The sequence below is a fragment of the Schistocerca nitens genome, chromosome 12 (assembly GCF_023898315.1).
Source record: "Schistocerca nitens isolate TAMUIC-IGC-003100 chromosome 12, iqSchNite1.1, whole genome shotgun sequence".
Lineage (NCBI taxonomy): Eukaryota > Metazoa > Arthropoda > Insecta > Orthoptera > Acrididae > Schistocerca > Schistocerca nitens.
Window position 1 is genome coordinate 32,924,497 of NC_064625.1, and position 12,516 is coordinate 32,937,012.

The 12,516-nt window shown below is 43.1% G+C and overlaps 1 protein-coding gene across 1 annotated transcript in view; it reads left to right on the plus strand.

Moving 5' to 3' along the window:
* LOC126214884 (glycoprotein-N-acetylgalactosamine 3-beta-galactosyltransferase 1-like) overlaps positions 1 to 12,516 on the plus strand; it is a 54,787-nt gene that overhangs the window by 26,877 nt on the left and 15,394 nt on the right. Inside the window, exon 4 of the mRNA XM_049941529.1 lies at positions 5,093 to 5,295. Coding sequence (XP_049797486.1) covers positions 5,093 to 5,295 — 203 coding nt within the window. The remainder of the gene's footprint in view (positions 1 to 5,092; positions 5,296 to 12,516) is intronic.

The window sequence follows — 12,516 nt, forward strand, 5'->3', positions numbered from 1 at the left end:
TTTCAGCGCCACAAATTCGACTTTATAACGAGAGCTGACGGCATTTGACGCATCTAATGCGTGCCGCCACATGATAACTGTTTATTCTTGTTGTCAGTTCTGGCAACAGGAGCGCTTTACCAGATGAGCCATTGACAGCGTGGTAGGGAAAGTCAGCACGCTATTGGTGTTCCCTGAGCAATGGCGTCATGTTCTCCCTCTGGTGAGCCAAACGTCAACCGTCGCAATTAATGTTAAAGGCACCATAGCTACAATCACGAAAACAATGACAAAGTCCAGCCCTGCTGAGCTGACAGAGTCTGATTCCTGGGGGCACATCATCTTAGTTGAAGAGCAGCAGTAGATGGCAGACCAGACGGTGACAGTGTCAATAGCAGTGGTGAAGTTCATCAGTTCCGGGCTTGTGATGTCAGTGCCCTCTGCTGCCTGGAGGGTTAAATCCTCCATGTGAGGTGTACTACCTCTTTTTGATTGGTTGCTTGGCTGTGTCGCGGAAGCAGAACATAGTCCCATTTGGCGCACACCGATGCTAGCTGTGATTCGCTGACTTGGCCTTGGTGTGGTTCGAGTGGAGCTGCGGGCATTTGAATTCGGTGGCGAGCAAACATTTTGCCGTTGGTGCTCTGCAATAGGCGCGCCACAGCATACACTATTTGAAATCATTGAAATCATTATTCCATTTGTTCCATGTTTAGCATTATTCTTTGTTCAGTGTAATACCTTTGTAAATGTCAATCTGTCAAACTAACAAGACAGCATTTATGAACCAGGACAAATAGAAAACACAAATTTAAAGATGCTGACCTTCCAGCGTGCAAGACATAGTTTTCTATTACATCATTAAATTTCTATCTGTGGAGGTAGTATAACACAGGATGAAGAAACATTCGCACACTTGGACTTTGCAGTGCGATTCCTCACGTACTAGCTATATAAAAATGTCTCTTACAAAATTTTGTTCTGCACACATTTCGGGCAGTAAATGGACCTAAAAAAAGTTCAAATGTGTGTGAATTCCTAAGGGATCAAACTGTTGAGGTCATCAGTTCCTAGATTAATGCACTAGTTAAAATAACCTAAACTGACTTACGCTAAGAACAGGACACACACCCATGCCCGAATGAGGACTCGAACCTCCGGTGGTGGGGCTGCGCAATCAGTGACACAGCGCCTCAAACCGTATGGCCACTGCGTGCGGCTGGATCTAAAAGATTGGCAACCTAGCAACATTGTAATCACGTGTACAGTAACTACTGTCCAGAGATTGCAGTAGCGCCGTGCAGTTGGCACAGTGGATAACTGTTTGGGTTAGCATGCAGGACATCGAAGCTTCAATTCTGGGTCGAGGCTTATTTGTTTTTGTTTGCTAAAAGTAGTCTGTGTGATACAGTATCTGTTGTCTTAATCCTCATAAGCGACTGCAGTGGATCTTCTACAAAATATTTGCAGTTACGTATTATGAACACAGAAATGGAAATAGAATCGTTTCGATTGGTCATTTCTTAAAGGAGCCTTTTACACATCGTGGACGCGAATTGTTTCGCACCACTGCATCTACTAGATTCCAAACTTCTTTTGTGTGTACCCTCCTCTAATGGTCCCATCGATTAATACCAACTATTATTCTTGCCAAGTCAGCAGGGCTAGCAATGTGCTTCGCAAATCATTTAGATGGAATCATTGAGGAAGGGTACACAGAAAACAGGTTTGGGATCTAGTAGATGGCTCGGCGCGAAACAATTCGCATCCACAACATGCAAAAGGCTTCTTTAAAAACTGACCAGTGGAAACGATTGTTCTTCCATTTCTGCGTATGTAATACATAACTGTAAATGTTTTGTAGAAGATCTACTGCAATCTCTATATGACGATTAAGACGCCTGATGCCGTACCATGTAGACTACGTTTAACAAGCAAGCCTCATCCCATAATCGAACACCCAACGTCCTGCGTGATAACCAAGACGCTATTCACTACACCAACAGCACAGCGGCGAAGTAGCTCCTGACGGAGTTAGTTACCGTAAATGTGATTACAGTGTTACCAGATTTCCAATCTTCAACGTCCATGTACTGCCAGAGATATGTGCAGGACGAAATTTTATGAGAGACATTTTTGTATTGCCAATATGTGAGGAAAAGCTCTGTGAAGTCCGAAATTTTGTGAGAGACATTTTTGTATTTCCAATATGTGAGGCATCGTGCTGCGAAGTCCGAGTCCGCGAATTTTTCATCGCCCTGTGTAGTCTATTTTGCATGGACGCACATTCTCTTGAGAATGGCCTAGAAGCCTGAAACTAATTGTGAACAAATAAAATTAATAGAGCAAAATAGGAAAATTTCGCCTTCTTTTAGTGACTGACAATGAGTATGTTTGGGGCGAGATGGAAGTGGGAATGTACACTGAAGCGCCAAAGAAACTGGTATAAGCATGAGTATTCAAATACAGAGATATGTAAACAGTCAGAATACGTTGCTGCGGTCGGCCACGCCTACATAAGAGAACAGGTGTCTGGAGCAGTCGTTAGATTGCTTACTGCTGTTACAATGGCAGTTTATCAAGATTTAAGTGAGTTTCAACGTGGTGCTATAGTCGGCGCACGAACGGTGGGACACAGCATCTCCGAGGTAGCGATGAAGTTGGGATTTTCCCGTACGACCATTTCACGAGTGTGCCATGAATATTAGGAATCAGGTAAAACATCAGCTCTCCAAAATCGCTGCTGCTGGAAAAAGATCCTGCAAGAATGGGGCGAATCACGACTGAAGAAATAGTTCAACGTGACAGAAGTGAAACCAGAATGAGATTTTCACTCTGCAGCGGAGTGTGCGCTGATATGAAACTTCCTGGCAGATTAAAACTGTGTGCCCGACCGAAACTCGAACTCGGGACCTTTGCCTTTCGTGGGCAAGTGCTCTACCATCTGAGCTACTGAAGCACGACTCACGCCCGGTACTCACAGTTTTAATCTGCCAGGAAGTTTCATATCAGCGCACACTCCGCTGCAGAGTGAAAATCTCATTCTGGAAACATCCCCCAGACTGTGGCTAAGCCTTGTCTCCGCTATATCCTTTCTTTCAGGAGTGCTAGTTCTGCAAGGTTCGCAGGAGAGCTTCTGTAAAGTTTGGAAGGTAGGAGATGAGATACTGGCAGAAGTAAAGCTGTGAGTACCGGGCGTGAGTCGTGATTCGGTAGCTCAGATGGTGCCGGCACGGTAGCTCAGCGTGTTCGGTCAGAGGGTTAGTTGCCCTCTGTAATAAAAAACTGAGTTAATCGATCAACAACGAACTTAAATGGATGTCTTACGACGTCCGCCCCGATCAGACGCAACGACCAAAAACGAACAAAATAAGATATATAAAAAAAATAAATAAATAAAAATAAAAAAAAAGATGGTAGAGCACTTGCCCGCGAAAGGAAAAGGTCCCGACTTCGAGTCTCGGTCGGGCACACAGTTTTAATCTGCCAGGAAGTTTCATATCAGCACACACTCCGCTGCAGAGTGAAAATCTCATTCTGGAAACATCCCCCAGGCTGTGGCTTAGCCATGTCTCCGCTATATCCTTCCTTTCAGGAGTGCTAGTTCTGCAAGGTTTGCAGGAGAACTTCTGTAAAGTTTGGAAGGTAGGAGACGAGATACTGGCAGAAGTAAAGCTGTGAGTACCGGGCGTGAGTCGTGCTTCGGTAGCTCAGATGGTAGAGCACTTGCCCGCGAAAGGCAAAGGTCCCGAATTCGAGTCTCAGTCGGGCACACAGTTTTAATCTGCCAGGAAGTTTCAGAAGTGAAACCCTTCCACAAACTGCTGCAGATTTCAATGCTGGGCGGAAGTGCTGCAACACGGTGTGGCATGGACAGGGCTAATGTGTCCAGAAATCCGTAAGAGTACTACAGGGTAGAGATCTCTTCTTAACAGCACATTGCAAGGCATCCCAGATATGCTCAGTAATGTTCATGTCTGGGGAGTTTGGTGGCCAGCGGAAGTTTTTAAACTCGAAAGTGTTTTCCTGGACCCACTCTGTACCAATTCTGGGCGTATGGGGTGTCGCGTTGTCCTTCTGGAATTGGCTAAGTCTGTCAGAATGCACAACATACATGAATAGATGCAGTTGATCAGACGGGATGCTTACATACATGTACCTATCAGAGTCGTATTTAAACGTGTCAGGGATCCCATATCACTCTAACTGCACACACCCCACACCATAACAGAGCCTCCACCAGCTTGAATAGTCCCCTCCTAACATGCAGGATCCATAGATTCGTAAGGTTGTCTCCATACCCGTACACGTCCATTGACTTGTTACAATTTGAAACAAGACTCGTTTGACCAGGCGACATGTTTCCTGTCATCGACAGTCCAATGTCCATGTTGACAGGCCCAGGCAAGGTATAAAGCTTTGTGTCGTGCGGTCATCAAGGATACATGAGTGGGCTTTTGGGTCCAAGAGCCCATATCGATGAAGTTTCGTTGAATGGTTCGTACGCTGACACTTGTTGATGGTCCAGCGTTGAAATCTGGAGCAATTTGCGGAAGTTTTGCACTTCTGTCAAATTGAACAATTCTCTTTAGTCGTCTTTGATCCCATTCTTGCAGGATCTTTTTCCAGCCGCAGCGATGTCAGAGATTTGATATTGTACTGGATTCCTGATAATCATGGAATACTCGTAAAAACGCTGTACGGGAAAATCCCCACTTCATCACTACCTCGGTGATGCTATGCCATCGCTCGTGCGCCGACTATAACACCATGTTCAAACTCACTTAAATCTTGATAACCTGCTACTGTAGCAGCAATAACCCATCTAACAACTGCGCCAGACACGTGATGACTTATATAGGCGTTGCTGACCACATCGCTATATTCTGCCTATTTAGGTATCTCTCTATTTGAATACGCATGCCTATACTAGTTTCTTTGGCGCTTCAGTGTATTTCACAGTAAAGGGAGTTTTTTAGTTTTAATCGAGCGCCACACATGTTTGCACTTACACAAGTGGTGAGTACTTTGTTGTGTAATTTTGTTGGTGAAGACAAGGTTTTGTGAAGTGACTGGTGAAAGCCTCATATTTTATCGATGAATGCCCCACCAGGTTTGTTGTTATGGAAAACCTGCGCCGGCTGTTGATGACAAGGGCGCCGTACAGAGCTCTCTTCACTGGCGCCCTGCTAGGGGACTACAAGAAGACCGCCAGCGCCGGGTACGTCATCAGTCGTGAGGCTGCGAGCAAACTGGTCACCGCAGGCCCCAATCATACTCTGTGCCACAGCACCACTGAAGAGGAAGAAGGACTAGGTACATGATACGTTCACTAAGCACCTCAATTCTGCTGGCGTGCAACACTTTAAAGAAATGAGAAAAAAAAACTGTTCTTCCAGAAAGACAATGCTGGATTGGCGTACGTCATGGTGAAGTTTAATCATAGTACACTGTTGCCCATCAAAATTGTAACACCACAAACGCGACGCACAACAGAAGTTAAATTGCTGAGAAATCTACAGGGTGTCCGAAAAGTCTTTCCCTGATTACGTAAATTGATAACTCAGGTTAGAATTAAGATACAAATATGAAACTGGTGTCTAATTGTTTACAAACTATCAAAGTTTTTTTCAAACATCAGTAAACTTCCACATGAGCACCCTTTGTAGCACAGACTTTGCAGAAAAGACTGCCTTACAGCTTCCACCCTGTCTGCTGAGGTTCTTGGTCGACCAGACCTCGGAAGGTCAGCAACCGATCCTGTGTTCTTGAACTTCTCATACCAGGCTTTAATGCACTTGACATCAGGTGGATTCCTTCCAAATGTTGTCTGGAAGTGTCTCTGCACTGTGGTTGGTGATCGTGTCTCATGGTACCACAGGACACACTGTGCCTTCTCCTGATTGGTTAACATGGCTTCTTGGGCACTGCACCTCATCCACTACTTACGTACTGCGAACTTAAAACAGAAAAAAAACTTCGATAGTTGTAAACAATTCGACACAAGTTTCATATTTGTATCTTAGTTCTAGCCTGAGTTATCAATTTATGTAATCAGGGAAAGACATTTCGGACACCCTGTATTACGTTCTTGGCTATGTGAGTTGTGAACCTTCTTGTGTTTGAGACGCAACATACTTACACTATGTCAGTCCCCCAGTGTAATCTGGAAGTTGGCATGAATGTGCTTTCCTTTTATACCTTTATTTATGAAGTACTTAATCACTGCTAGAATCTCGATTTTTTTCCATCTTTGCAAATCACTACGCGGGAACAACAACAGAGCCACGTCACCACTACAGCTCTCTTCCAAGGGCACTGACGTGGCACATGTTTACAGGCAACAGTCCAATGACTATCATGTGAACAACTTGTTGTGCTAGCGCTGACCTCTGGTGGTTATTCTGACAACTCTTCAAACCACCCTCTTAATACCTGAAATTTGGCATTCTCAGCACACTCTTGACACTGTGGACCTCAGAATACTGAATTCCTTAACGACTTCTGAAATGGAATGTTCCATGCGTCTAGCTCCAACTACCATTCTGGCCATAATCACGTCAAAAACATTTTCAGATGAATCATCTGAGTCAAAATGACAGCTCTGCCAATGGCGTTTTATACTTTGTATCAAAGTATATTTTTTATTTATTTTGTATATTTATATATAATGTATAATAATATATAATGTATAATATATTTTATATATTTTGTATATTTTTTATACTTTGACATCAATGGTGTGCACATGCACAAAGTCATATTGATATTCGGCCATGTCTTTTGGGTGCTTCACTTTTTTTTTGGGCAGTGTAGTCATAAAATAAATACTGGAAACAGTAATGCACGGTGCAAGAAAAGTATCAATTTTTTGAGATGTCGTATTTGTCTTCCATTGCGACACATAAGTTTGAAATTTGGCTCAAACGTGCCTGCAACCTTCCCCCTGTCATGGTGAAAAAGCGTGGCGCTCTGCGACGTCACCCATCAGCTTGGTGACGCTTCAAACAGCAGGGTGTAGACACAAGTAAAAAAAAGTTCACAGCTCATAGCTTCATTAGAGGTGTGGCTGGGTTAAAGATGTCACATAGGCACCAAATTTCAACACAATTCTGTCCATCACCACCTTGGATGTGTCACACAATGGAAAGGTCATCAGCTACTCCCATTTCGGCATTTTCACTTGACACCTCTGTGATGGAAGTCACTGCGACATCTAATGTTGTGATCACATGGTTTTTTATGGGTGGCTGAGGAAAACGTTTCAGACGCACTGCCGCTCAGAATCGACATGAAAAGCCCTGAGGAAATGGAATAAAGGGTGTCAATGAAACCATCCCTACTCTTAGGACCTCGGAAATGGAAAAGCCGTGTGGCTAGGGCCTCCCTTCGGGTAGACCGTTCGCCTGGTGCAAGTCTTTTGAGTTGACTTGCGTGTAGATGGGGATGAAATGATGATGATAAGGACAACACAACACCCAGTCCCTGAGCGGAGAAAATCTCCGACCCAGCCAGGAATCAAACCCGGGCTGTTAGGCATGACATGCTGTCGCGCTGACGACTCAGCTACCAGGGGTGGAATTGGGACCTTGATTCCCACACATTTCATGGTCGAAAACGACAGTTCACATTGCAACGAGCTACTGGATGATGGTCTTCACAATGTTCGACGCTACTGCCACCACATGTGCGTTTCAATACTACTCTAAAAACATCGTAGGGCTGCAACTCCACTGAATGGGTCCTCACAACTTTACAGTGTATTGTGATCGCAATTTTTGCTCTGGTATACAGGATGGAACCAGTAGGGAGAGTTCAAAGCCATTCAATTTAATTTGAATGTGATGTGAAGCAACAAAATGTGTTTGTGCTTTTTCAGCCTTCCTGTTTCGCTCCCTCCTGTGACGTGATCGTGGGCGTTTGCAACGTTGACATGTGTACATATAAAAAGGCAAAGGTTCCATCTAAGATACCAAGTGCAGTAACACCCTTACAGCCACCAAAACACCTTTTCTGAGCACGTTAAAAAAGCACCTGTCAGAGACTTTGGCACCCATTCAGCTGAGTGACGGCTTGCGGCAGCTCTATTGCCTTAGGGCAGACAACCTCTTTGACACCCCTGAAGTGGTGTTGGCCTATTTTCAGATGCTAGAGCAGCTGCAAGGCTGAATTGGTGTCTAGGTTTCTGACAGGTATTTTTTAACATGCTTAACAAAGGTGTATAGGTGACACTTAAGGTGTTACTGGACTAGTGGGTCTCACAGGGACCCTTTCACTTTTTATTCGTGCACATGTTAATGTTGCAGCCCCTCATGATCATGCGACAAGAGGGAGCGAAATAGGAGGGCTGAAAAAGCATAAACCCTCTATGTTGTTTTGAATCATGTTCAAATTCCATTGAATGATTTTAAACGGTTCCTAGTGATACCACCCATACACCAGAGCAAAATTTGTAGTCTCACTGCGCCCCAGAGGGATGGGGTGAAGCTCAACGATGTTCTTTGAAAAGGACTGAATCATCTGGGGTGTGTCATTAGTGCCGAACATTGTCAAGACCATTGTCCTGTTTGTCATCGTACTGTGGACTACTATTTTTGGTTGCAAAATGTGTGGGAATCGATGCACTAAGGGAAGGGGTGATTTCACTGATGTCCTTTATGCCACCTTTTCAGAGCTTTCATGTTGATTCTGAGTGGTAGTGTATCTGAAATGTTTTCCTCAGTCACCCGTAAGAAAACCGTGTAATTTCGACATCGGATGTTGCGGTTCTCACCTCCATCGCAGAGGCGTCAAAAGAAGGGGTGAGATATGGGTAAGAGGGACTGTGACAATACACCCATGATTTGACACCTCCACTGGGCAGTGGTCAGAATTGTCATGAAATGTGGTTCCAACATGATATCATTAACAAACCTTATACCACCGAATATTCGCAAGAACTTCTGGACTCTGGCCTTTTCTCCGCATGTGTCGACGCCTTGTTGTTCAAAACATTGCCGAGTCTGAGGGTGATGACACAGGGCACTATGCTTTTGCACCATTACAGAGGAACGTTGTAGGCACCTCTGAGCCAAAATTCGAACTTATGCATCGCTGCAGGAGACAATTACATTGTTTTGAAAATTGATACTTTTTTTCCACAATGTACCTATAGCAGAAGACTACACACTGTATATTTGTGAAAAATAGAATGCTGAATATAAGTCACAAGCTAGTAGATTTAGAGAGAAAGGATGGGAGAGGGAGGGAGAGAGAAATGTGATAGAACACAAATATTGATGAACAGTGAAGTAACTGGTTGAAAAATGAAAATAGAGAAAAAGTAACTGTGAGGAGGTGAGATCACTTGCCATAGTGTATAACAAACAGGAAATTGGCCATAAGTCTTATCTTTGAGGGAAGTGTTATAGGGTTGACAGAAGGAAGCGGATCAACTCTTCCTCTGATAGTCTCCTTCTTTTCCTCGCCTTATCTCATGCCACCAGTGTTGGCATGTTGATCTGGATTTGGAAAATGTTAATGGAAGAGGTGGGCCTTTCTCCTTTCTCTGGGATGGAATTTGTGTTCTCCTTCTCCATCTGTCTACATCATGTGAAAGTGTGAGACCATTTTTGAAACTGCAAAATCCTCTCGCTGTTGTAAACCTACATAATTAGTTCATAGTTTAGCTGCAGTTCCATAGAATGTGGTGTAGAAGGTCTAGAGTATAACTGGATATGCTTTTCCACCTGAGACTGCTTTAGTTAAGCTAAGCCTTTCACGGCTTATCTTAATGAATCAGAAGGTAGGATTTCTCCCTACCTTTTCCTGTGAATCTCTCACAGATGTTGGTCCTCAAAGCAGCTCTTGTGGCACACTGGACTCTTCAGAAGAGGCAAGTACGCTACCTGTGATTATAAGTGGGTGAGCAGACAGCTAATTTACTTGAAATACGTCTCGGGATGGTGTATTTATTAACAAACATCGTAAAACAGCAACAGCTTGACGAAATAAATCTCAAGTGAACAGCCTGGTATGAGTTTGCACACTCATACCAGGCTGTTCACCCGAGATTTATTTTGTCATAAAATACACCTGGAAAAATTGAAGAATCACAGTAACAGCTTAATATTTTGAACTGATTCCTCTCAAAAAGTTAATGAAATTCTAATGCATGGTAAGACCAACTATTACACAAGAACAGGTTCTGAGTAAATCTTTTTATTTATTAATTTGTGTTCCACTGATCCAGTACACAAGCGAATTGCATGGATATGGAACGAATCATAATTATACATGAGGAGAGTACTTATAGATGCTAATAGATACAAATTGTGTATAGGAACAAAATATGCTAGTAATTACAATCATAGGCATTTCTTATACTGAAGAAATGTATAAAACATTTGATACCTGCTAGCACTTTCATGAAACTGCGTTTTACGTCTTCCACCTCTGCAAAACGCTTCCCTCTCAAGTCTCTTTTCATCCTCGGGAATAGGAAGACGTCCAAGGGTGCTAAATCTGGTGAATAGGGCATGTGGGTCAAGGTAGTTGTGTGCACGGGAGTGTTGTCGTGATGTAGGAATCACATGCCAGAATCCCACAAAGTCGAACGTTTTCGCGACAGACTTCTGCAAAGCGTTTCATAGCCTCCAAATAAAATTGTTGGTTTACTGTCTCGTTTTCAGGGACAAATTCAGAGTGTACGATCCCTTTGATGTCAAAAAAACAGATCAACATCGTTTTCACGTTCGATTTCAGTTGTCGAGCTTTTTTTGGTTGAGGTGAGCCAGGTGACTTCCATTGTGATGACTGTTGTTTACTTTCTGTATCGTACCCATAGCACCATGACTCATCACCTGTAATGATTTTGTTGAAAAAAATGTGGATCATCTTTGAACGTGTCCATTTCGAGACAGGCTCGAACGCGACGATCCCTTTGATCTCCGGTAAGAAGCTTCGGCATGAATTTTGCTGCCACTCTTTGCATCGACAGTCAAGATGCACCGAATTGGGCTCCAGGGCAACCCAGACAAGTTCTTGAGTCGGTTGACTGTCCTGCGTCGATCTTCACTGATGTGATCACGGATTTTGTTGATGTTGTCTATGCTTCGAGCAGTCGAAGGTCGACCGGAACGGGGCTGATCTTCAACCACCATTTCTCCCTTTTTAAACCGAGAAAACCAGTCATACACTTGTGTTTTACTAAGAGCACTGTCTTTGTAGACTGTCTGAATCATCCCAACAGTTTCTGCTGCGTTCTTGCCGAGCAAGAAACAAAACTTCACTGCCGCACGTTGTTCGTAAGAACTAGCCATTTCCTCGTGTCATGTCTGCAGTGTATGCACGCTCAAAGAACTGCCAAAGAAACCACACTTCTCAGAGTTGGGTGACACCGTGTGGCAGAACAACTCAGCAGAGCTCTTACTACAACCCTCTGGCGGCGCAGCCTGCTACTGCAAGTACACGATGTGCAGCATTACGATTCTGGTTACTTTTGGCTCCCCCCTCGTATGTTGTCCCAGTGGTGGACACCACTGACAGAGAAGTTTGTAAAAGCTTTTGCGTTATGGGTCATATACTAAACAACTGATATGAGATTCTGGAGTTCATGAAGCTTCCAGATGTTTTCAGGAAGTCAAAAGAAATTCTTTTTATTGACGGCTTTACTAGAGGTGAAAAAGTTGCTGTACTGTAATATTAAAGTCATCAGGGTCAGCTAAATTAGAATGGATCTGGGATAAAATGGAAAAATAATCATCTTCCTGTAAGATCATGCACCTGCCTTTAAATGTTTTCTTTTCTGAGGAGGCTGAAGCATGAATTGTTGGAATAGTCAGCATATTTGTGACCTTCAGACTTCCACCAGTTCCAAAATCTAAAAATTTGTGGCTAGAAAACACTTTGAGTTGAATGTACAGATTTGGGCAGCTGTAGATGGGTACTGGAAGGACTTAATTGAGTAAATTTGATATTAGGTTTCAAAATCAATTGCAGTAAGGATAAAATAATGTTTTATTAAACACTGTGGAAGTATAAATTAACAGTTGAGTCATAGAGCAAGAGAGTAAGTTTTGCATTTAGAGCAGTTGAATACAATGACAGGATGGATAGCAGAACAAATATATAAAAGACTCAAACTGGTCTGAAGTACTTTTGTTTAGGAAACTAAATAGTTCTCGAAGCAAGCTTCAGATGTTTATAAACAGGAAATATTACAATCAGTGTGTGTTACCAATTCTGATTTGGGCAGTGTGACGTGGATGGTATTCTTCTTTTGTTTCACGAGACTTTGGAGAAGGTAAACCAATCACTTTTTAATGGTCTTTCCTTTCTTTTATCCCAGTATTGTTTCATTCTTTCTGGGGTTCTTTTCATTTCTTCCTGAGACATATAATTTGTTTGGTTTCGATTTTTCACTTTGAACCACTTTTCATTGTCTTTTTTTTCCCTTTTTGTGCCATTTTATCAGTGAGGATCTTTTATGTGATCTGGATTCTTTTAAATTCTTCCTAAAACCAGTGTGGTAGTTTTTTTCCTTGCAGATGCAGTAAA